This window comes from Telopea speciosissima, chromosome 2 (genome assembly GCF_018873765.1).
Source record: "Telopea speciosissima isolate NSW1024214 ecotype Mountain lineage chromosome 2, Tspe_v1, whole genome shotgun sequence".
Classification (NCBI taxonomy): Eukaryota; Viridiplantae; Streptophyta; class Magnoliopsida; order Proteales; family Proteaceae; genus Telopea; species Telopea speciosissima.
The window spans coordinates 16099478-16124746 of NC_057917.1; the positions used below are offsets into that span (position 1 = coordinate 16099478).

Genomic DNA, 25269 nt, shown 5'->3' on the forward strand with positions numbered 1-25269 from the left:
CTTGTTCACCATCAGCTTCATCCTCAGCTCATCAAGTACATTCAGTCACATCTCCAGATCTCCATCTATGGCATTGTAGGCTTGGTCACCCTCCACTTCGAACTTTAGCTTTTTTGTTTCCTCATCTTGTCAAGGATTGTAAACCGGACGAGTTATTATGTGAGGCCTGTGTTTTGGCCAAGCAGACTCGTTCAACCTATTCTCCATTAAATAAAAGAAGTATTTCTCCATTTGTTTTAGTTCATACTGAAGTGTGGGGCCCTGCCCGTCGTGTCTCCATTTCTGGCCATCGTTGGTTTGTTTCCTTTATTGACTACTTTACTCGGACCACTTAGGTTTACATGATGCAACACAAAAAATGAAGTCTTTCGCTGTTTTCAGCACTTTCATCGCATGATTCAGACCCAGTTTGGTGCCACATTAAAAATTCTGAGGAGCGATAATGGCAGAGAATACATGGAGGGACAATTCCAAACGTATTTGGATGAAAATGGAATCATTCATCAGACCAGTTGTGTTGACACTCCTGCCCAGAATGGTGTGGCTAAGAGAAAAAACAGACACCCTCTTGAAGTGGCTCGGGCCATTATGTTTGCTCGTCTTATTCCCCCCCAATATTGGAGCGATGCCATCCTCACTGCTGCCTACCTCATCAACAGAATGCCTACTCGTGTCCTTGATGGTCGTACACCTATTGACCTTCTCCAAGGTTCTTCCTCTTTTGTGGTGCCTCCCAAAATTTTTGGTTGTGTCTGTTATGCTCGCAACCACCATCCTCATGGCAAGCTGGATCCTAAGAGCATTCGGTGTATTTTTTTGGGTTACTCTGCCACCCAGAAAGGATAAAAGTGTTATCACCCACCTACTTGGCGTACCTTTGTTACTATGGATATAGTCTTCCATGAGTCCCTGGCATATTATTCTCCACCACCTCTTCAGGTGGAACATGATCTAGGCTTTGAAGACGTGTCTGCTATTCTTCCAGCTCCTATTCAGGGGGAGCCTTCCTGTCCAGAGCTTCCACCTTCTACTCCTATTCAGGGGAAGCGTAGATCTGTGAGTCAGATTCCTGTTGACAAAATCTATACCCGGAAGCACAAAGAGCAAGTTGAGACCACCACTACCGTACCTCTTCTCCAATCGTCAGATCCTGATCCAGATCCAAACTCTGCTTCATTACTTGGTAAGGATCCTTCTCTTGATTTACCTATTACTGCCCGTAAAGGCATTAGGTCTTGCACCAAACATCCCATCTCCAATTTTGTTTCCTACGATGCTTTATCTCCTTCCTATCGTGCATTCATGTCCTCTCTTTCCTCTGTTTCTATTCCTCAGAAATGGCAGGAGGCAATTGCAGATCCAAAGTAGAAAGTAGCCATGATGGAAGAGATGAGTGCATTATCAAAAAATGAGACTTGGGAGCTAGTGGTTCTTCCTCCACGCAAGAACCAGTTGGCTGTAAGTGGTTATTTGTTATCAAGCAGAAGGTGGATGGATTAGTAGACAGATACAAGGCCAGACTTGTGGCAAAGGGCTTTACCCAGACTTATGGGATTGACTATCAGGAGACATTTGCCTCAGTTGTAAAGTTAAATACTGTTCGGGTCCTATTGTCATATGCTGTCAATCTAGGCTGGGAATTGCAACAATTGGATGTAAAAATGCATTCCTTCATGGAGAGCTGGAAGAGGAGGTATATATGGAGGTCCCTCCTGGCTTTTCTTGTAACAACACTCATGGGAAGGTTTGTAGGCTGAACAAGGCATTATATAGGCTGAAGCAATCTTCTCGGGCTTGGTTTGGCAGGTTTCATAAGGCAATGATCTTTGTAGGATACAAACAGAGCAATGTTGATCACACCTTGTTCATCAAGCGAAATGGAGATAAGGTCACTCTTCTTATAGTCTATGTTGATGACATAGTTGTGACTGGCAATGATGCAAATGAAGTCTCTCACCTGAAGATTTCCTTGGGACGAGAATTTGAGATAAAAGACCTAGGACAACTCAAATACTTTCTTGGGATTGAAGTTGCCCATTCTCCCAAACGCATTTTTCTCTCTCAAAGGAAGTATGTTTTATACCTACTCACAGAAACTAGCTTGTTAGGGTGTCATCCATGTGACACTCCCTTGGACGCTACTACTCGTCTGCAAGAGAAAGATGGTGATCCAGTTGATAAGGGTCGATACCAATGACTGGTGGGAAAATTAATTTACCTTTCCCATACCAGACCGGACATTGCATTTGCAGTAAGCTTGGTCAGCCAATTCAAGCATGATCCCTACTCTACTCATATGGCGGTTGTTCTTCATATTCTCCATTACTTGAAGTCAGCTCCAGGAAAATGGCTTCTTCTCTCTCCGCATGATCATCTTCGCATTAAGGCTTACACAGATGTTGATTGGGGTGGGAATCAAGACTAGAAATCACTTCAGGTTATTGTACTTTTGTAGGAGGCAACCTTGATACTTGGAGAAGTAAAAAAGCAAAATGTGGTGGCAAGATCCAGTGCTGAAGCTGAGTTTCGTGCCATGGCCCAGGGCATATGTGAGCTTTTGTGGCTTCAGAGTCTGCTCCAAGATATTAGTGGTTCTGTTCATCTTCCAATGATGTTGTACTGTGACAACAAAGCAGCAATCAGCATTGCTCACAATCCAGTACAGCACGAACGTACCAAGCATGTGGAGATTGACAGACACTTCATCAAGGAGAAGTTAGAAAATGGGCAGATTTGTATACCTTTTGTGAAGTCAGATGATCAACTTGCAAATGTCTTCACAATAGGGTTAAGTGGAAAGTTGTTTCATCCTAGCTTAGTCAAGTTGGGCATGCATGATATATATGCACCAACTTGAGGGGGAGTGTGTAAACCAGATAAGGGCATTTTGGGTATTTTGGATATTTTCTATGTTTTAGTTCCTTTATTTCCCTCTCTAGCTATCATAGTCGGCTATGGAGGGTTATATTTGTAATTCTGCCCTATTAATGAAATCTATAAGCAAAGGGGCTGAGTGAAGACATAACTCACTCAAGCATTTCAGCTCTCAATCATTCTTTCTCATCTTCTAACACTATTTATACGGCACTTTCATTCATTTGTAAGCAAGTTTCCTTAGACAAGTTCTGATAGATTTCTTAGGTTCCCTTATAGAGAGAGAGAAGCTCTGCTCCTACAAGTTCTCTTATTCTTTCTTCTTTCTTTCATATGTTTGTGGTTTTCATTGCGTAAGACCCTATTTGTAATTCCGCGTCTGTAAATGACTTCGTAAAATCAATAAAGTTTTTACTCCGGTGTAGGTGAAACAGTGAAACTGAAAAGGTTAATCTTATGACTTGCTATTTTATCACTATAATCTATACTTTTGGACCCAATTGTACACATTGCTACACAGACGCAAATGTAGCAATATTTATGTTGCAATTACTTTATTGGGCCATCGGGCATTGGAAGACTTTATTTTGGCCCATAGTTAGGTTCTATAGATTATGTGGGGTTGATTAATTATTAGTTAGTTGATTTATTATTTTCAAAAATGTTTTAGATAACTGTCATCAGAAGTGGAGCCCACTCTATCCGTAAGTTAGGATAGGGATTATTTTATTCTTTCTATGTCTTATTTTATTGTTTCCAGATTATTACCTTAGGAAGTTCACAAATTCGGTTTTTGAAAAGTAGTGTGTGAGAGCTCCCCATCCCCCTCCTCTTGATCTCATTTATCTCTCCTCTCCCCCCCCCCCCCCACAATGATCTCCTTCCCCCGCTCTTTCTACGATCTCTCCTCTCTCTTCTCTCTCTCCATTCTCTTCTTCCTCACAGGCAGATCGATCTCATTTCTCCTTCCTCTGCTCCTATTGATTTGAATTATTTCCTTAGCAACACAGTTGCTTCATTTATCTCATATTTGATCACAAGAGCCTGCATGCATCTGAGATCCATAATCTGGATTTTCAGATTGCATTAATAATAGATTGTGTGACTAATAGGATTATGATCCACTTCTCTTATACACTTCATGCCCGATATCTACCACTAATAAGAGAACCACATTTGCACATCAGGAATAACTTGTGCTGATAATACATTCTGGTATTACTATAAACTGTTTGGTTACAGCTTGATCCATGAACCAAGAGGAAGCATCACAAACAACACTATAATATAGAAATTCAGGAAGGACTGTGCAACGATGGGGTATCAGAGTCAGAAAAGCTAAAGAAATGAAGTTTATCTAACAATAAATAAAAGTTAAAAGAAGAAAAACTAATAACCCATAAAATGCCTGGGGGGAAAAACCAATAAGGTAAATGCATACCGATTTATCCACCCAATGACTACGGGGTACAAATCCCACCATGGTATCAGGAGCACTTTGCCAAGCATTGAAAGCAAACTCTACTGAAGTGCATGGAAATATAATATCATCATCAACTGAAAATATAGCCACCGTCTTCAAATCCTTAATTTCCTTGAATCGGTTATTTAGACTATCTTCCTTATTTATGTCAAACCTCAGTTCAATGTCTTTACCATCTGAGTTTGACTTAATAGTATCCCAAAGAAAGTCATAAAGAGACTCTGATGGAGGATCAGGTTCACTCCATACAATATGTATTGAATCAAGCCCCACACAGGATGCATAGTGGGAAATAGACTGTTTCAGAAGATCATTTCTTTTCCATGTATTAATCAAGATAGTGTAACCATTCCTGTACACAAAAGATACAATCAAGTTCATAGACATGGTAATAGCCATAAGACAGAACAATAGATACACTTCATACCACCTTCTTTTCCACTAAAGTCAAGGAAAAGAAGAGAAGGGAGATGTATATATATATACTTCCTACATAAAACCAACCTGTGAGGCAGGAGATGTATCGTCAGTGCATGCAAGGATCTCCATGGATAAGGAACCATTGAATCAAAATAAGTAAACACTTGGATCTCTGACTACTTTTATTTGGGTAATCTGTTACTATGTCAGTAAGTAGTGGGCGAGCCTTGGCGCAACAGTTAAGTTGCACTATTGCAACCATCAGATTGTGGGTTCAAAACATAGAAACATCCTCTCCGTGAAGCGGGGGTAAGGCTGCATACATTTGCCCCTCCCAGACCCTGCAGTAGTGGGAACCTCGTGCACTAGGATGCTTTTTTTTTCCCTATGTCAGTAAGAACCCCCAATGGACATAATAATGTCGGATAGCTAAGTTTGACCAGACAACTAACAAACTCTAGAAGGCAAAGTTTAAACATACTGTGAAGAAGACGTTTAATTTATGAAAAGGTATCTATTTTTCAAACTTATTTTGCATTCAAACAGCAGACGATATTATGAGAAAGATGCTAGCGACAAGAAACAAGATGAATGTTAATGATGGGATTGAAGTATAGTTAATACGGGGAAAGAGAGAAATGAACTGCAGGAAAGTAAACTGAAATAATAAGATTAGGAGCAACAAAAACTAATGACAGTGCGGCCGAGGAAAAGGGGTATCATGCAAGCAGGAATTAAAAGGATAACGGAAACACCAAAATAAATGTTGGGTTGAAGTAGTAAGAAACTAAGAACTAATATGAGCGCTTGTAACCTAGATAGAGTGGGATGGTGGAACAGGATTTGTACAGCTCCAAGCAATTAGGATAAAGCTTAGTTGAGTTGTATTGTATCTTTGTTTTTCAAATTATTTTAATTTTAAGTACTAAGGACCACCTTTTGTTTTCAAAGTACAGTCAACTTGTTTATTTTATTACTATTATTGTTGCTTAAGACATAAAGAGTCATATAAATATATCAAGAAACTCTATAAAAATTTAACACTTTTTGGTGTCCTCCAAGAAGCTTTTAGTTCCTAAAGATTTAGAAAGTGCTTATGAAAGTGGATTAGCATTTAGGAGAAGCTTCCAAGTTCAAACTGCAATATCTGCTATGTAAAGAAAAAGAACTTTAGAGTTCAGACCCAAACAATGGCATGAATCTGCAGTTGAAAGACAAGAGAAAGGAGAAGAGCTACAGCAATGGAGAAAATAAAAAATAAAAAATTACCAATGAGATCTATTAAGCCAGATTTACTAGGCCAAAGGCAGGCAGCAAGTCCCAAATCCCACGCCAAGGGTTTACCATTAATGTATTATCTAAGGCAACCATGCCATTGAATGTAATAACATACCTTCACTATTTTTCTGCTGAAATTACAGAAAATATCAGGAAAAGCTTCAGAAAGGAAGATGGTAAACACATTCGCCAGAAAACAGGTAAAGGAAAGCAAAATGCAAGGCGATTACTAATACTGTCCCACATGGAACCCTTGGCAGCTAGTAAGGAACCAGGTGAAGTCCCTTTGCAAGACAAGCTCAAGTCTGAATCAGAATTAATTGGCGACACATATGAGGATGAACCCATGGATATGACTGAAGATTTTGAAGTTGAGCATGTGGAGTTTATCATTCCACCCAAGTACACTATAGAGTGACTGCCACATCTCCTAGACTACATTCGTATTCCCAAGGAACAGCCTAAATTTTTCTATGGACTGAAGACAGCTTTGCACAACATGAAGCCCAGCTCTACTCAGTCCAAAATTTGTGGTCGATTTTTTTTTTAAGCGGGAGAGAGCTGATGTAGATTCTGGCCAGAGGAAGAGACTAAGGACCAGTGCCCCCTTTGGGCCAGAGATGGACCAGTTTGAGTCAGCCCAGCAGGGCCAACTCGAGCCAGCCAAGCAGGGGTCCAAGATGCCCCATGATTGTGACAAGGATCCCCGTTGACCAGTCAAAGATGCTCTCCAATTTTGAGAGGAAGGCGCTCCACGATTTTGCTAGGATCCTCCTTTGACCAGTCAGCTGGATTTGGTGCACTTTAGTTGTTTCCATATTTATTAGTTTCTAATTTGTGGCTGAACTATAAAGCCAAGTGGTTTTAATTTAGTTAACTTCTATTTAGCTAGAATTTAGAGAAAAGAATCTTCAGGCCAATTTAGCCATCGAGTATGGGAGTTTCCCCTGTGCTGCAACAGCTGAGATAGCTGTGGGTGAGAGACCCAGGCTGAGAGAGCCATTCCCCCTACCCCCTTCTTCTATCTTCTCTTTTCTCCTACCCCTGCTCGATCTCCATTGCTGCTTCTGTTTGTGTTTACAACAACTCATTAAGAACTCAACTTGAAGATCAGAATCCATCCTCCATTGATCCCAAGACTGCTATTGCTGCCACCAATCGAACCAGGACTGCTGTGTGGTCATCCTTCTGCCCAGAAGGTCATTTGGGTGCTGCTTCTGTTGTTCCAAGCTGCTGCTGCTGCTGCTGCTGCTGCCATTGCTGGATATCCCTTCTCAAGGCTGGAGTTGTTATTGGTGAAACCTGATTTTGGTCCAGAAAGTGCAGTTGGGATCTTTGGAGGGCTGTTTCGGCCTCGAAACGAGTTCGGATGGCCTAAAAAGCGGATACATCACTGCCAAAGGCGGTGAGTTGTGTTGGGCTCGTCGAGACCTTCCCATCGATATGTTTTAAGACATATGTTATGTTTTGGTTCGACCCTGTCCGGTTTGGCATTTTTTGGGTCTAGGGGCATTTCTGTACTTTCTCGGGTTAGGGCTTTTCTGTAAAGTGTTCTTATCTCTTTGAGAGGTTAGTGAGTAAAATTTGAGGGTTTGTAATATTTCCAGAGGTATAGTGAAATTTGTTTTGTTGCTCGGCCATGGACGTAGCTTCCCATCTTGGGGGTGAACCACATAAATCTTCTGTGTTGTGTGTTGCTTCTCTTTCGTTTTTCTTCTGCAAATCGCCATTTTTGGGCGTTGTTTTCTTAACAGGAATCATCTGCTACCTCAGTGTAGTTGTGCTGCTGAGAAGACCATCGAGTGAAGCTGCTGTTCACCTCTACAACTTTCTGACTGAACCTTCTATTTCCATATCACCTTCAAATCACCACCTACCTTGCTAGGTTTTGAAACTCAGATTCCCCTCCCCATTAACTCCACTCAATTGATACTTCCACCCCATCCCACTGCCTGAAGCTTTCATAATTTCCATACTTTCTATTTTCATTCTCACCTTTCCATCTCCAATTCTAACCATCAGAATTGACCCAAAGTTGCAGACCAGGCTTCTTTCACCAAGCCTGACACTTGGCTACTGCTGGAAGCCCTGAACAGTTTGTTTTGGAAGGTTTCTTCAAACCTTATATTTTGGTAACTCCTTGATATCTCTACATCAGACCATCAGAATTGAATCAACTTTGGAGACAAGCTTTCCCCTACTGTTATCTACACTCGATCCAAGTGTGGTGACCATCACTTGGCTGGTTTGATCGTAAACCCTCAGTTTCTAATTCTGGTTCTGTTCTTGTTTGGATTTTTGTGGGTTTTTAGGACTGGTATTCCAGTCTTACATTAGTTATCCTTCCAGAAAACTGTTTCTATACCATCATCAAATATTCCACTGTTATTCTGATGTTCGGTTTCAAGAACTTGTTTGTTGCCATAATACATTCCGAAGACCAGTATCACAGCTCCCTATGACCTGAAACATTTCCTAGTCAATTTGATTCTATTCATCAAGAGCTTCTTAACCCCAATACCATGATCGCCTTCCTCCTCTTAGGCAGGAGAGATCAGTCAAATCCATCCGAACTTCCGCAAAACTCTAAATCCACTTAATTGCAACTCCTAATTACCCATTTCTCTCAATTTTTTGTTGAAACCAAATTAAGCATTAAATGTCCATCACAGGAACTTAATGTAGTATTGGTTTGAGAATTCAAATCAGTAGCCAAAACCAAGATCAATATTCAAAGGATAGGTCCAGGTTAGGTTGGTTTCAAATAACAACAAATTAGATGGATGGATGGGTATAGGATTAGTATCAAGTGTAGGGGATGTAGAGGAAAAAGCTATGCTGAAAGTTTCAGGTCAATCGGGTGGTTGGATATTTGGGAATGAGGTAGTCCTAGTGGTAATAGGAATGGGGGTAAAGAGGTAATTTCAGGTACTACCTTTTTAGGGTTTAGAAGGTGGAACTGAGTCATTGATTTCAGATGTGATGTAATCTGATTTCAGTAGCTTAAATAGGGTAAGAATCAGAATCGGTAATGGGGAGGAAGGTCTAAGTTGCAGGTTTAATGGGGAATAGGAGTAGAATAGGAAAAATAGAATTTTATTCAAATCCAGCCATCAGACTAGGCTCAGATTTGAATTGAGTTCTGTTCTAGGGTTAACGAAGGTAATACTAAGAATTTCATATTGATTGGATGGCTAGTTTGTTTAATCTAAAAAAAAAACCCTTGTATATAATCTTCTAGAAAGCTAGGTTTTAGTGGCAGAAAATTCAAGAACAAAGCTTACTTGTAATGGCTATGATCTGAGAATAGGGTTTCCAAACCAGCAAATCAGCCAGAGAACTTGAATAAGAACAGTAGACAATCCACCCGGGCTTCACACCACAAGGTGTCGATTGGATAACACACCAATCCCTTCAACCTTGATTAAACACAAGGCAATCTTCAATGGAGAAGACAAACAGCAGCAGCTTCAATTTAGAAATCGTTAGGTAAAGAGGAGCTTCAACAAGTTGCTTTATTTATAGGTCAATAGCCAAAACTCCAAAGTCAGATTGGGAGTAGGAAACCCCCTAGCCGACTTGGTTTACAAGACACAATCTCCCTTACGTGCGTACGAGAGGTGTGGACCCAATTAAACATTGCTAACTTAATAACTTAAATAGAAATAACTGAAATTGAACCTAACAATGAACCTGGTTCAATTAGACTTAACCAAGACAAAACATAGTAAATAATCTAAGTATGAAAGCACATAAATCAGCAAACAAAACAGCAGCTATATTAGGCCACAGATTGGCCCCCTCTCTTGGACTTCTTCCTCCTTGAATGTCTTCAGATCTGCATCAGAACTTGTCTAGTGTTCGCAATAAACACAAATTCGAACCAATACGTCTTCCGATACACCTCAAACCCCTCAAATGACAGTTCCAGAATAGATCTACATTGGAATTTGCATCTGAAACAACTATGGAGTTAGAATTCTACAGCAGGTTACTCCTTTGCTAGTTCAGCCAGACGAATTAAGTCCAGCTGCATCTAACCTACAGAAGAAATAAACAATCAAATAAAAGTTATTGACTAGTTTATCAATGTGTTGCTGGGAAGGAAGCTATTACCAAACAAATCCTCATCCCACTCCACCATCCTGACTATTAAATGTTTTTAAAACAGCCCACCCTACAACCAAACCTAAAGTTGATTCATTTGTAATTTACACCTTTGTCGCACTAATCACCTGGCTTGTCTGAAGTCTCTGGATATCATAGACCACATTACCCTAAAGCGTATAAAAATCGGCCAATTTTAACTTCTTTATAGTTTATACAAACTAAACTTTTATTTCATGACTTCTAACTCTTGCATGAACAGGGGAACAATCACCAGTAGATTAAGAACAAAACACTTAAAACACCCCCCCCGTCCAACTCCAATTACCAGAAAACTTGTAATAAATAGAGGAAAAAGACACACAGAGCAAGGGATATTCTACACGTGAATGCCTTCCAAATGCAACAACCAAGCAAAAGCAAGTATGCTGCCTCATCCTTTAAATTTTTCAACAAATCCCCAAACAAAGGTTCCAAGGTTCATCATGTTCACAAAGATGGCAACGGACTATAAACTAATCTAAAAGAGAGAGAAACCTTTTGAAAATTAAACATGAATTTCACAAACACAGGATCTTAAAAGTGATACGAAGTTGCTTCTTAAGTAATCCGAAGACCATGTTTGGATATTCAAAAGCAGACCATTTCAAGAACTTTACAAAGTCAGGTTGGCCTTTTGAGTAGCAAAAGGAAACCTACAGGAACTTAATTAATTAGACTACTAAAAGCAGCAAAAACTGAACTACTTTAATGAAATCAACCACAACATAGAAAGAACAAAACAAAAGGCAAAAGGTTCAAATAAAACATTTTAGGACAGCTTAAATCAAGATAAGTAATTGAAGCAACTGTATCAAGGGGATAAAGTGCATTTTAGGACAGCTTAAATCTTCATCAAATAAAACATTCAAAGAAGCTCGTTAGTGAAAGCAAACAAGCATCATAAGCCTTGAACACCAACTAACTCGCCAGATCCAAGACCTAGGGCTCAGTGGTGAAAATTGTAACATTAACAACCAGATTCTCAATTTTAAGCAAAAAGAAAAAAAAAATCATCGAGCCGCACTATAAATTCAATTAGATTCCATTCCATAAAAAGAATAAGTTCAATCCAGGACAGGATAGCATTAAAAAAAAAAAACAGAAGAGAACTTCTCTTGAACGAACCTAGGAGTAGAGAAGTGTCGAAGAGACTCGTGGCGGTGTCTCCATCCCATAGAAGTCACGGCACGACCAGCAATGAACACAACAGTAAAAGCAATACAGCAGCATAGCAGCAGCTTAATCTTAATGGATCCAATGGAGGAGATCACAACCTGACTACAGAATCTCTGCAGAATCCTGCGGCTAATGTAGTTCCTTCTCATCACACCAATTTATTATCAGACTCACCACCGATCGGAGTCCGCAAAGCATGTTTTCACAAGGGACGAGGAGTGTAGTCGAGTAGCACCAGCCTTTTCGATTCCTCCATTGATAAAGCTCAGACAAGGCTCCCCTCTGAGGAGTTGCAGAGGAACAACAGTAAAGCAGATGCTGATGAAATCATGAAAGGGAAAGGTAGTAACGCCCATTCGATAACGAAGAATACGATTCGTAACGAAAGAACAGTGAGAGAATTTTATGAGTGATGATGAAATGATGGGATCTGTAATCCCATCGCTCTCAAGGATCATTGTCTCATGGTCAGCCATCGACCGAACGTCTCTATAATCTGATTTTTCAACTTAAGTTTTTGTTTTCTTCTTTAGGAATCAGATCCGAAAGAGAAAAGAGACTCGATGGAATGAATGGAAGTGGCCGACGATCCAACTATCCAATCATTTTATAACAGTTGCCAGAGTGATAGAACAATCGGCCCCACATTTTGTGACAAAAATTGTGCCCAAAGAGAGAGAGAGAGAAAATATTTTCTCAAGTAAGAGATACGGAACGGATCCATTAAACTAACGCATTACGCTCGGGTATGGCGGTCTTTGCACGCAGCACCATGTCTGGGCAATACGATCCTATCAGACAGTTTGGCAGTAGAGGATCTGAATCCCCTCCGTAAAAATCCACTCTGAAAAAAACGATAGTCACTAATAACAAGAATAAAAATGTTATAATAATAAAGCAATCTAATAATCTAATAATGTTGGATATTTTATTTTATCTTGTTTACTTTCAAGCTCCATAAATAGAAAGATGAGCTAATTGAGTCTCTTAAGAACCTGTCATTAAAGCAAAAGAACAATTGAAAAAAGAAAGGGTCGGCATTCTATGTGGGGAGCATGGCCCTAGGTGTTGGTATCATGGGATGGGATTTCCACCTATCATTGGGGTGGGGCGAAATACTCTGTGTCTAGGCATGGGTGGTATAGTCTCATGAGAGAATTTTTCTTCAAAAAGAAAAATAAAAAATAAAGTATGGTAAAGAGATCATTCCCTGGGCTTCTAGAGCCTGTACGTGCATGCTAGCCAATGGGAGTGTGCACGCAAACATTGTCCTAGATAGAATTTCCACCTTTCCATGGGATCAGCATGGTATTTTCGCGTGCTTCTAGGCTTAAATACACAGATTACGCAACTAGATGGTATTCCTTTCCCCTTAAAGTATTCTTTGGGATAAATTTTAAGCTTTCATTGTCCTAGTTAAGGAATATTATCTAGAGGAGTGTGGCATGATAGTGCTTTGGAAGTGCCCTCCACCTAAGCATTAGGTATTGTTGTGACTGGTCAATATAACCAAGCAAATCTCTTAGGGCAGCCCTTGTTGGTTTTATTTACAATAAACAGTGATTGTGAACAGTTTAGTGTGTTTTTAGGCAGTACAGTGATATAACATGCTATTGGAAAGTCATATTGCGAATCGAGTGATATATGTTTAATAAACTGCTACTAGTGATCCATGAATAGTGAGGAGGCTTCATGTTCTATGTTATTTTCTCAACTATGTGCCCATGTCTCCACCTCCACCTCCACCTCCACCTCCACCTCCACCTCCAATGCCCTTGCTCCTTATATATGAAGAAAAAGATTTACTTTCATCATTAATCTTATTTATAGCTTGAATGACTTATCTTGGTTTTGCTGTATTTTATGTCTTTATATAATCGATGTTATTTTCCCATGGGAATCATGAACCACATAGGAAGCATACCTTCAATCACTCACTTGAGCTTTTTAATTGTACATGCATCACTTAAATGCATGACTTTCATATTTTCGATCGTACTTCCCCCTACAAGTGACTCTTCCAATGGCGTTGTTTAGGTCGAATGTCCAAAATATCCTATTCTGGACTCTGTATGACATGGCAGCAAAAAGACTCCTACGTCAGGCTCCTCTCCAATGAGGAATCCCCCTAATGAGGAGTCGGATCCAACTATCTCAGCCCACCCGTCAGATGCCTCATTGGGCACTCCCTATGTAGCGATGGGCTCATTGGAGAGGAGCCAGATCCGACTAACCCCTTCATTGAAATATTCCACAGCCTAGAACAAGTAGGTGGACAGTGTTGATTGCTTGAAACTGGCCTCAGGGCTCTAATTTCAAATATTGATCACTTCCCCAAGAATTTTTATTACAGAATCGTTTTGAACTTTCTTACGGAAAACCGATGCAGAGTGTAAGGTCTTTAGCAGACTCCATTGTAATTGCAGCAACAATATGGATGCCAGGACTTTGTCTTGTTGACATTTATTGTTATAAATCTTTGTTTCTGCTTCTTTATCAGAAGTAACCTCTCACATAAGAAATGTACTTGTTATAGGTTATGAACCAAGGAAGGGTTGTGGATCAAAATATAACAACGTATTCAACCAAGGTAAGGTTACTCCATTGTGAACAAGTGGTCACATGACAGCCTTTCAGCAAAGGATGAGTAAGGCTGCATACATTATGATCCTCCCTAGACCCGCAGTGGCATGAGCCTCATGCATTGGGTATGCCCTTTTATGCAATCCTATCAATTAAATTTCATCAGGTGCTTACATTGGTGTGGTATTGGACCGAATTTACTAATACTATGTATAAGAAAGAGTAATTGTCCAGATATTACCAGTCTAATCAAATATCTGATTTCAGTTCATAGCATTCTTTATCTACTGATTTCTCTACCTACAAGTAGCAGGTGGTATTGCCGTGGTGCACCCAAGAAGTCTTGAGTTCAAGTCTCCTGACTGCTACCTTAACCCCTCCGCACTATTCCTTCCCCCCCCACCCCCACTCCCACTAAATAAATACCTTATTCAGAGAAATTTATACCTGTTGATTGTTCTAAATCTCCTTATTTGTATCACTTGATTTGTCTCCAGTTCAATTATGATGTCAGTGCATATGGGTTCAGGAAGTTATTCAAGCGACATAGGATACACTCATCAACTCCAAACAACTACGAAATGAGTTCCTTCACACCTGTCTGATCGAAGAATCCTTTTCAAAGGCTGACTTTTCTTGCAAGGAGAGTAATGAAACATATACAATTTTGTGTTCCTGAAGATTTGATGTATGAAAAGTTATAGCATGTCCAGAAGTCCGTTTAGCTTTGTTACACCTCTTGGTGCTATACCTTTGGGACAAACTTATTCCTTTCAAATTAAAAAAATTTGCCTCTACACTATAAATTAGGGATGTGAAACTAAACAAAAATTAGACAATGCACTACTCAGCTATGATGAATGAGAACATCTTCTATAGTATTTCTTGCTTTTTCACACAATATCTCTGGATTGTTTCCTACTATAGGTTTGTGAATGACAACTTTCACAGATCCTGAATTCAATGTGACCTCCATCCCAGCAGGCATAAGATTGCCAGTTCCCAAAAGAGTAATTGGTACAACTGGTGCTCCAGTTTTTGCTGCAACACTAAATGCACCTTTCTGCATATGAAGGCCAATAACAAAAATTAAATTTCAGCAAACAAACAAAGGAGTTATAACAACAGAATATGTTGAAGATCTGAGTTTTCCATTTTGAAACAGAAGAAGAAATGAAAGAGGTAGTTATTATCTCTACACACGAACTTGCATTTCCAAAAGGAACCACAAACTCTCCATTGACAACCTCGGAGACTTGCTACTCTGATGATTTAAGCGTTTTTCCTAATTTCTACTTTCTGCCTAGATTCAAGGGGAAAAAATAAAATACCAAGGAACCCTTCTGCCTAGATTTCATAGGGGACAAAATAATACCAAATTCCTTGTTTTGTTCACTATGCACTTGTACTATAAGAGAGTAAAGACCTTAATAGATCGTAACTTAACTAGATAATGTCCCAAATATCATTCTCATTTCATGCAATTGCATGCCTAACTTGAAAATTTGTTTACTTTCAACTTGAGCATTTCATTATCACTAACAAGATTATAAACATAAAAATCAGTTCAATAATAACTTGGAGTAGGAATTCAACCTTAAATACACCCATCTTCCCATCTTTACTCCGGGTTCCCTCAGGAAAGAAAAAAACAGAAGCCCCCTGTTTCACCAGATCTATGCAACGCTTTAGACAGTCCTACACCCACAAAGTGAATAAAATCTCAATCTAAAAACATGTAAAGCCAAAACACATTGCTCCAAAATAAAGGGACGCAACTCTCTTTTACATCAACATCAATGGAAAAGGAAAGAAAAAAACAATACCAATTGACTCTTGCTGTCCATTCGCTTCAAAGGAATAGTACCCATTAGGAACATTGCCCATCCAATAACAGGAAAGACAAAAATTCCAGTCTTGCTAATGAATTTGAAGTTTCTGCCAAGAATCAGAAGAGTATAGATGTCCAAAAAACTCTGGTGGTTAGAAACATATACAGCAGCGGTCTCTGGTGGTGGCAAATTCTCTAGTCCCTCAAATTCTACCTTAAAGAATGGAAGAACAGTTAAAGTTGCCCAAATCTTTGCAACAAGATGATGTACTTTCCTTCGGTACCGATCAAATAAGATAACAAAAGGATGAGTCACCAACATGACCACAAACAGGAAAATGGCAGCAACAGCAGTCACAGCATAAAAACAAATTCCTCTGACTTTTGAGCCCAACTGGAATTCTGCCAAAAAAATTTACCAAAGTCAGTGTAATGACTGGGAAAAAGGAAAATCAGAGAAGTGACCCATGAAAACCTACCTGCAAGTGGATAGGCAGCATGAGGAGACCCAGTTCCAGCAAGTTCGGATTGTACAACAACATTTCGTGGCACCTTACACCAATTTTGCAAGTTAATATCATCAAATAGTTGATAGACATTCATGTTATTGTTGAAAGGGCCCCACATTGTAGCACCATGTTTTCTTCGAAACGCAGAATTGTTTGTTTGCACAACTGTGGAAGGAAGAATGAAACTAAATAGACAAGAACAATTACATTTTTTAGGGAAAAAATAAATTCACAAAAACCAAAGGCATAAAAAGGGGAAAAAGTAACATTAAAACCAATAGTCAGGGTATCTGAATAATGCTTACTGTTAACAATTGAGCACATAACAGGCTTTGCTGGAGAACCCCTTGACTTGAGTGAAATGGTGGGAAGAGAAATAAATGGTGTACAGCACGAAAGAACTTCCATATCTCTGTTAACAGAACAGAAAATAATCACGGAAAGGGAGGAGAGAAAGCCACATGCGTCATTTGACCTTCAGGGAATTTGTAACAGCGGAGTCCTATGCCACATCTGTCCAGAGGTCAGGTTTTTACATTACTAAACGGCCATGAACATATAATGATAATGGTTAGCCTAAAAGATCTCTTTCAAGAACAGAACCTAGATCAGGAGAAAATATTTGAAAAAATAATTCATGATTCAGCAGGTCAATAAAAGAACCCTCCATGCATATATTTACTAGCTCGGATAACAATTTTTAGTACAAGCTCATTGCCTCCTAATCACTTCCAAAACACCATTTATGACCTTGAGTTGTAAAACTTAATACATGATCTTTTCTTTTACGAATCTTCATTTTTAATTTAGAAGTACTCAGTGTATATTTATCGAAAAACTTTAAAAGAGTTTATTTTGTAAGACTTCAACATTATTATTTTGTTTACAAGTGCTAATTGTCGTAAACTATGCTCACCAGAGTGCCAATCAGGGGAGAGGAGAGGTTGTGTTAAAGAAGCCCCAGGCAAGATAAAGTACCCACAAACTGGATGAGTTAGTTTGATGAAGGCAGAGAAACCAATAAAAGATAACTTTAGGCTGTGTTTGGTATGCAAATTCCCATTCTAAGATTGCAAAATGCATTCTTGATTAAGAATGAGAACACTGTTTGGACACATGTTGACTAAAGTGTACTCTTGATTTTAGAATGCATGTCAGCATTTCATTGAACAACTTGTAGGCGAAAGGATTTGCTCAAGTGTAAACCACCACTTGTTTGTTCTGCTGCATTTCAAAACCATATAGAACCTCTATACTTTGTCCATAACAATGCAACAGTATAAGAAACCGATGAAGTTGAGTGGTGTTCATGTTTGACTCCATTGGGAAGCAATGACAACAGTAACCCAAGGATGGCTCAAATTGTCCAACCCTACCAAATCCTCTCTATCTCGTGACACTTCAGAATGCTAGATGCAAGAAACAGAAATAATCTCATCAGCACATGTCTTAGGGAAAACTTACGCACTCCAAAGCTAGAGAATCGCAGGGGACAGTTGCTTTCTGTTGGATCAGACCTCAGAAATAGCCCGAATCAAAATACAAACCTGCACAGGAGAGAGATCCGAAGCCATGGATGAGTGAGGAGAGAAGCAAAAATCCTAAGAGGTGAAAGAGAACAAGGTGAGAAGAATGAAACACATTGGTACGAGAGAGTTTTGAGAACAGGGTGAGAGGAATGAAACCGGCTTGAGTGTCCATTGGTGAAGCTCTTCTCGTCTCAGAATTGTTAATGTCGAGAATGGGGAGGAGTGGCTTGAGCTAGAGAATGGGAATGCAGAATGGGAAAATATCCCATTCCAGAATGGGCTGCATTCTTAACCACATTCCAGTATTTTAAGAATGGAATGTTTACCAAATAGCATTTTTTATGGTCCAGAATGTGTTCTTGATATAGAATGTGTTCCAAGAATGCATACCAAACACAACCTTAGAAAGAATATTTACTATAGATATATAAAAAATTTAAAAAAATCATAAAACAAAAGCAAGTAAAATACAAAGAAAATAAATGGGATGGGATGACCAACTGTTATGCACATAAGATATTTGCGAAATAGAGAATGTCAACTAAAATACTTGGCATCTTGCAGGAAGGTCCTTGAGCAATTAGTAATACCAGCAGTTTGAAATACTTGTACGATTTATAGAGTAGGAGAGTGGAAATTTTGCAAAACCATGAGAAGATGTCTAATCTTTCTATTAGTTTCGTTAATTAATTAATTTTATGAGATTGATTTATAAAACTTCAGAGAGAGAGAGAGTGAGAGTCAATTTTAGAAACCTTTTGGGGGAGAATGGGAGGAGAGAAGCTCTGGTTCTCCAAGGGTTTCTGTTCGTGAGTCTTGTGTTGGAAGACGGCCAAGATCCTGATGGAGGGCGGCCGCCGGTTGAAACTTCTGCATCTGTTGCCGTTCTTCATAATCAGAGAAGATCACCGATTTTCTCATCCGACCTTCTGATGCTTCAGTCGAAGTTTTACAGCAACCTATTAATAACACTGTCCCTGATCAGCTTCATGTTCTAAAGTCTGATAAGAAAACCTTCACTGCTGTTGTGGGGAATGGTATTCTGCCTGATGTCGACTCTCTACCTGAACCGACTTTTGTGGGAAATCTCACTCAAATTAAAATACCTCAAGAAACCTATGAAGCCCAGATCCACTCTTGCAAATTTTATCTTATTGGGAGACTTAATCTCCGTTCTTTTCCTTTGGATGAGTTAAAGAAAGTGGTTAAATCTTCTTGGCATGTGATTGATAAGGTCGATATTATTGCTATAGGGAAAGGCTTTGTACTCTTCAAATTCAAGCCTGAATCGGATATGGTTTCTATGTGGCGGAGGGGTCCGATTAGGATTTCTGGTCACAACTTGTTTACTTCCAGCGTCGGCAACCCAATTTAAGGGGGTGAATGAAGATCAGCTATTTCCGCAACTTGTGTGGATCCGATTTCTAGACCTCCACTGGAATACTAGAGGAGGGGTCCGATTAGGGTTTTTGGTTTCTGATGAAGATAAAATTTGACTAGTGCAATGCCAGAGGTATCGTTATAATATCATCAATATAAACAACAAGAACAACCACTTTCGAGCCAGTTCAACGAACAAATACAGTGTGGTTAGAATAACATTGGGAAAAACCACAATGAGTGACGATGGAGCTGAATTTGTCAAACCATGCTCTAGATGACCGGTCCAAATTACAATATTTAACTAGAGAAGGAAATAAACAACGTAAAATCTAAAAGGAGGGGTGACCGAGACGACGATGCCTTTGATGCACCTGGCTAAGAGCATTGTCTTATCGAGAAATGCGAGCTGAAACTGGAGATAGACCAATAGAGAGACCCGAATCCAAGTAGTAAAGGTGGTGGGGGACAGAAATCGAGAAGAGGATTGAAGGAGGTAGAAGAAGAAACCAGAGGGGGAGGGGAGAAATCACACAGAAGAAAGGGGAAGAAGGAGACGCAGCAAGAGAAGGGAGCGTCCAAGAAGGGGGGGGGGTTTGCACACACGCACAAACTTTCTTTTCAATTCATTCTTCCATATCCAATACCACGGATTACAGCCCTATTTAAAGAAAATAAAATCCTAACTATATGGAAACTCGCTAACAAAGAAACCGAAAGTAAAATCCTAACTATGGAAACTTACTAACAAAGAAACCAAAAATAAAATCCTACTAGATCCAAACACTCAAACTGGACCCGATTCATCTTGGTTTGGGTTCACAAACGAGTTCGGGTCAATCCATCGAAATTGTCCTGCATCAAAAGGCCATCCCACACTATACCATATCTAATCGTTGCCCCCGTGACTAGATCCTGAAAAACACAATGGGTAGAAAAAAACATACACACTACAATTCAGATTAACGATAAGGCGGTAGATAGAAAGTAGATTTGCACAAGGTTAGGGACATGACATGCAAAACAGAAGACAGAGATATGGTGGGAGTGCAAGAGATAGAACATTTACCACAAATGGCAGAGAGGGACCCATCATCCACCCGGACCTTGTCCTTTCCCGAACACGAGTTATAGGTACGAAACAAGTCCGAGGAGCTGGTCATATGGTCAGAGGCTGTAGAATCAATAAGCCAGGAGGAGCCAGAGTGGGAGGAAGCAATGAATATACCTGGCTAAGCAAGATAGGAAGCAGGAGTGGAAGAAGCCATGGTAGGAGGTGCAACACCGAGCTGACTTATCATACGCTGGAGAGCAGCCAACTGTTCAGATGTATAAAACACAAGTGTGGTACTATCAGTCGTCTCAAAAAGGTTTGCTTAAGATCGAGTAGAGTTCTGTTTCCCACTACACCCCCTCCCCTTTTGGGATGACCATAAAGTTTCCAACAGGTCTCTCTAGTGTGGCGAGGACGCCAACAATAATCACACTTAATTGGGTCTTTGGTAGATGAACCTAGTTTAGTGATAGAACCAGCAATATCAACAGTGGAAGTAGCCTAAGGTTTGGTCACTAGAGCAGAGCGGGTAGGGGCAGCAGGTGGCATCATAACAGATTGACGCCTATCTTCATGTTGAACAATGTTGTAAGCCTGGAGAAGTATGGGAAAAGTGTGTCTGCCAAGGATCTGAACACAAATCTGGTCGTATTCCGAGTTGAGGCCAATCAGAAAATCATAGCCCTGTTCCATTTCACGCTCCTTATGAAAGGTCTCAACATCAGAGGTGTAGACCATGGGAACAGAGTGATAAAAGTCCAACTGCTGCCAAAAGGGGTGAGAGCAGAGTAGTTGTCAGAGACAAACAACTCCTATTGAGCAGTTTCACGGACCAGACGACGGAGCTCATAGATCTATGCATAATAGCTAGTTTGGGCATAGCCGCATAGGTATGTTTAACTGCGTCCCACAATTCTTTGGCAGTGTTCAATAGCACAAAACTAGACTGATGGTTGGTTCCATAAAGTTCCACAAAAATGACATCACAAGAGCATCATTCGCAAACCATGTGTCTTAGCAAAAGCCTTAGTAGGCATAGGGGTGTCACCAGTGATATAACCCGAAAAATGGTTGCCTAGAATAGTAAGAGACAAGCGCGTGACCAGGCAAGATAATTAGTCCCATTCAACTTTGTGGGTCTTGGCTAAAGAGTAGGGTGATGATGTGAGGTACCAAGAAGAGGCTAGTCACTACTTCCAGATCCATCCAATGATGAACTAGTACTCTCCATTATTTTGCCGAAGGAAAAAGCACAAGTGAATGAGAAATACCTTCACATAGGAAGATTATAGCATACCCACAAGGTACAGGCAAAGAAGGAAAACCAACAAGGTGGCAACGAGCATAGCGTGGGGGCCTATTACAAGGCCAACATAGATGCAAGGGGGCCTACAGGGGCAGGCAAGAGCTGTAGAGGGGCCGGCAAGGTTCTAAAAAGGGACCTGGTAGAGGTGGATGGCCTAGGTGGGAGTCGCAAGGCCTAGTAAGGGGCCATATAACTAGGCAGGGCAGCACGAGAGGCAAGGGAGGCAGTACAAGAGAACAAGAAGGCCTGGTAATGGTAGCGCAAGGGCCAAGGAGGCTTGGTAGTGGTAGCATAGGGGCTAAGGAGGCCTGGCGATGGTGGCATAGGGGCCAAATAGGCTTGACAGTAGCAACGCGGGGGCCAAGGAGGCCTGGCTGTGGCAGCGCAAGGGCCAGGGAGGATTGACGGTAGCAACACAAGGGCCAGGGAGGCCTAGCGATGACGACGCAAGGGCAACGAGCCCTTAGGCGGTGAATGGTGCGGTGGCGGTGGCAGTGGCGGCATCGGTCAGCAGTTAGGTGAGGTGTTAGTGGTGGTTAGCATGGTACGACATGCAAGGTGAACATGTTCAATCAACCATGCTTACCATGGGAGGTTGAAGCCTCAACGGCATAGTTGTCACGGCAGCATGGCGGTCCAAGGCAGTGTTGGCCTGTCTAAGCTCTTAGAGCCGTATAATGACCGCCTAAGCGATAAAGGCGGTCTAGTGTTAGTTTCCCCCCCCCCCCCCAAACGCTCAATACATGATGGCATGATGCATCATAGTATCATACCTTATATCATTAAAAATTAAATTTAAGCCACCTCAAGTCATCAAAATGAAAAATCCATGATACATAACAATTCAGAATAATCAGATATCATAATGTACATAAACTATAAAGAATTTCATTACCCAAAAAAAAAAAAAGATTACAAATGTAGATGTATAATCCCATTAGTGATCATAATTCAGTGATTCATTCACTGATTCACCATTATTCCAGTCCAAATAAAACAGAGAAGAAGAAGCAGCAGCAGCAGGAGGCAAAAAAGAAGAAGAAAAAGAAGTTATAAAAAATAAAAAAAAAAAAAAAAACCAGAGAAGAGGCAGCAGTTTAGTGCGTTACAGAGAAGAAGCAGGCAGCATTAAGTCATTACCAAGCATAAAAAAAAAAAAAAAAGAACAGAGAAGAAACAGCAATTAAAAAAAAAAAAAAAAAACAGAGAAGCAGCAGCAGTTTAGTGCGTTACAGAGAAGAAGCAGGCAGCAGTAAATCAAGCATATAAGCAAAAAAAACAGAGAAGCAGCAGCAGGTTAATGCGTTAAAGAGAAGAAGAAGCAGATTAGCTACCCAAGCAAAAAAGAAAAAGAGAAGTAGCAGGCAGCAGCAGCAGCAGCATGCGTTACAAACTACAGAGAAGAAGAAGAGCAGTTAACCAAGCATTCAAGCAAAAAAAAAAAAAAAAAACCAGAGAAGCAGCAGCAGGTTAGTGCGTTAAAGAGAAGAAGAAGCACAAGAAGCAGAGCAGCTATCCAAGCAAAAAAGAGAAAAGAGAAGCAGCAGCAGGCGATAACAGAAAAAAGGGAAAAAAAATATAAAAAACAGAGTAGAAGAAGAAGACGATAGAAGAGGAAGACGACTATGGAATAGGGGCTACTAACTACTTACCTTGCCGGAGACGGAAAGATAGGAACTAGGAAGACGCTTTGGGGCCTTCGTGACTTCGTCTGAGTCTAGTTGCCAGAATAGCAGTGCCGGAAAAGAGGAACTAGGAAGAAGCTTTGCCGCCTTCGTTTGCTCAGAGTCGCACAGTCGCAGAGTCGCAGAGAGAAAGATTGGTCGAGGGTTTTTTACTTCTTGAGAAGTTTTAGGTTTTTAAGCTTTAGGGATTTCAGTTTTGTATGATCCCATGTAGCAGCATTACACGAAATATTTGTACATCCAATAAATAAAAAGTTTAAAAAAAAAAAACAGAATAAAGGAATAATGCATGAAAAAAAGGGTAATTTACACATACCACCCCTGAGGTTTAACGAAAGTATAATTTTAACCCTTAGTTTTAGATAATTCTGTGTACCCCCTGAGGTTTACAAATGTTAACAAATAGACCCATTCTATCAGTTCATGACTAACAGTGTCAAGGGGTAAAGTTACAAAAATGCCTCTCTAATAAAAGAAAAAAAAACCTCCAACTCATCTTCCCCAAACCGTTTAGGATTTGAAAAAGGGAAAGATGAGTCGTAGATTAGATCTAGCTAAGATGAAAATCTCTGATTCAATTTGGAAGGAAGAGCATCAATGACAACCTTGTACAAGTATAAATGCCGACGGATTTGTCAATCTCATCCCAGAAGACGAGCATGAACCTCCCTGGATCACTTTTTAATTTATTTGCAATACAAATAAAATGGAGAACAAGATTACATTGTACCAATTACGGTAAAACAAAGAAGCTTGCTTTGGGTTTGTTTGGTAGAGAAATCAGATAAGAACAGGGAAAGACAAGGGAGGAAATCTCAAACCATATCTCTTCACCCAAGAGTAGATGCAACTGTGTGAGCCCAACTTCTGAGATGATATTTTATATTGATTTCATTACCGGAAGCAGGAAATCTCCAATTCATTAATGGGTTCTCTTCAGTTCATCGATTCTGAAGATCCCAAGCTTCAAAAAGATATGGTCTTGGAATTGCAGATTCGTCAATAGTTGCCTCTTTTTCATCAGATTTTTTCCCCAATCTCTGCAAACTAGGAATGATAGAAACCAAACTTGAATCTTTATATTCTTTGGAGAAAACAAAACTCAGATCCATGAACCCTTTTAGCTCTTCAAACTCAGGGGCTGATAAGCTTTTGCTGCTACCCCTCCTTCTCAAGTCCCTCTTTTTCTTAACAGGTCTCTTCGATCTTTTTTGTTCTTGTCTGATGTATTTTTTTTTAATCAAGTTAACAGTTTATAAGAATACTTAAAAGGAAATGGGATTGGAGATGCAAATTGTATAAAGAAGATGAAGAATTTATAGAAACTTAGAGAGATATAATAATCCCTTTAAATAAGTCTGGAAAATCTTCTACAATAAACCGTATATCCGGAAACGTTCAGAAAGAGAAGAACACAGACCGAGATGAAGAAGAAGAAGAAAAGAGAAGTTAAAAAAGGTTGTAAAGAACGAAGTGATATTCTCTGTAGACTGTACCAGAAGGACTATTGGTCTTCCTTGAAAAAGAAAAAAAAAAAAAAAAAAAAAATTCAGATCTATTAGTTCTAAAATAGCCATGAAAGCATGAAGAGATGAAGGAAGACAACAAAAATATGAGTTCAAAGATCAGGTTGAGAAAAGAGTGATAAAAATTTTGCGTTGAGGAGCGGAACATCCTCGAGGCCCCTGCACCTGAACCTCCACCACGAGGCCCCTACACACATGGTCCCAGCTCCTCCACCTGCAGAACCTCCTCCCCATGAATGCCAGGCAGTTTGCACCTGTTCTCAGCTCTCATGCCTACGAATCCTGCGCTGCTTGCAAGAACCCCCGCCGCCCAACCTCCTCTTAGCTAGATCTAACCTGCAACTCATCTTCCCCTTTTTCAAACCCTAAACGATCTGGGGAAGATGAGTTGCAGATTTTTTTTCTTTGAAGGGAATTTTTGTAACTTTACCCCTGATTTTAATACTGTCAGTCATGAACTGACAAAATGGGTGTATTTGTTAACGT

General features: G+C 40.1%; 2 protein-coding genes across 4 annotated transcripts in view; both read right to left on the reverse strand.

Moving 5' to 3' along the window:
* The window catches only part of LOC122649580 (glycosylinositol phosphorylceramide mannosyl transferase 1-like), a 28805-nt gene extending 17171 nt beyond the window's left edge, over window positions 1-11634 (reverse strand). For all 3 annotated transcript variants that reach the window (XM_043842785.1, XM_043842783.1, XM_043842784.1), the window contains exons 1-2: window positions 11330-11634; window positions 4316-4709 (exon numbers count right to left, since the gene is read on the reverse strand). In XM_043842785.1, the coding sequence (XP_043698720.1) occupies window positions 4316-4709; window positions 11330-11529 (594 nt within the window). In that variant the 5' untranslated portion in view covers window positions 11530-11634. The remainder of the gene's footprint in view (window positions 1-4315; window positions 4710-11329) is intronic.
* Window positions 11635-14724: 3090 nt separating this feature from the next.
* Window positions 14725-16852, reverse strand: LOC122653082 (1-acyl-sn-glycerol-3-phosphate acyltransferase BAT2, chloroplastic-like). The gene is made up of 5 exons (XM_043847011.1): window positions 16609-16852; window positions 16274-16468; window positions 15790-16196; window positions 15560-15661; window positions 14725-15026 (listed from the first exon to the last, which is right to left on the reverse strand). The coding sequence occupies exons 1-5, from the start codon at window positions 16709-16711 to the stop codon at window positions 14811-14813; spliced, it is 1023 nt and encodes a 340-aa protein (XP_043702946.1). The 5' UTR covers window positions 16712-16852; the 3' UTR covers window positions 14725-14810.
* Between the last annotated feature and the right edge of the window lie 8417 nt (window positions 16853-25269).

Excerpts from the sequence above, each read along its gene's own strand:
- LOC122653082 (XM_043847011.1), bottom strand. The coding sequence starts at position 16,711 with ATGGAAGTTCTTTCGTGCTGTACACCATTTATTTCTCTTCCCACCATT. Across the intron at positions 16,469-16,608 it reads TATGTGCTCAATTGTTAACA|TTGTGCAAACAAACAATTCT; the intron begins GTAAGCATTATT and ends TTCCTTCCACAG. Across the intron at positions 15,662-15,789 it reads TGGACAGCAAGAGTCAATTG|GACTGTCTAAAGCGTTGCAT; the intron begins GTATTGTTTTTT and ends TTGTGGGTGTAG.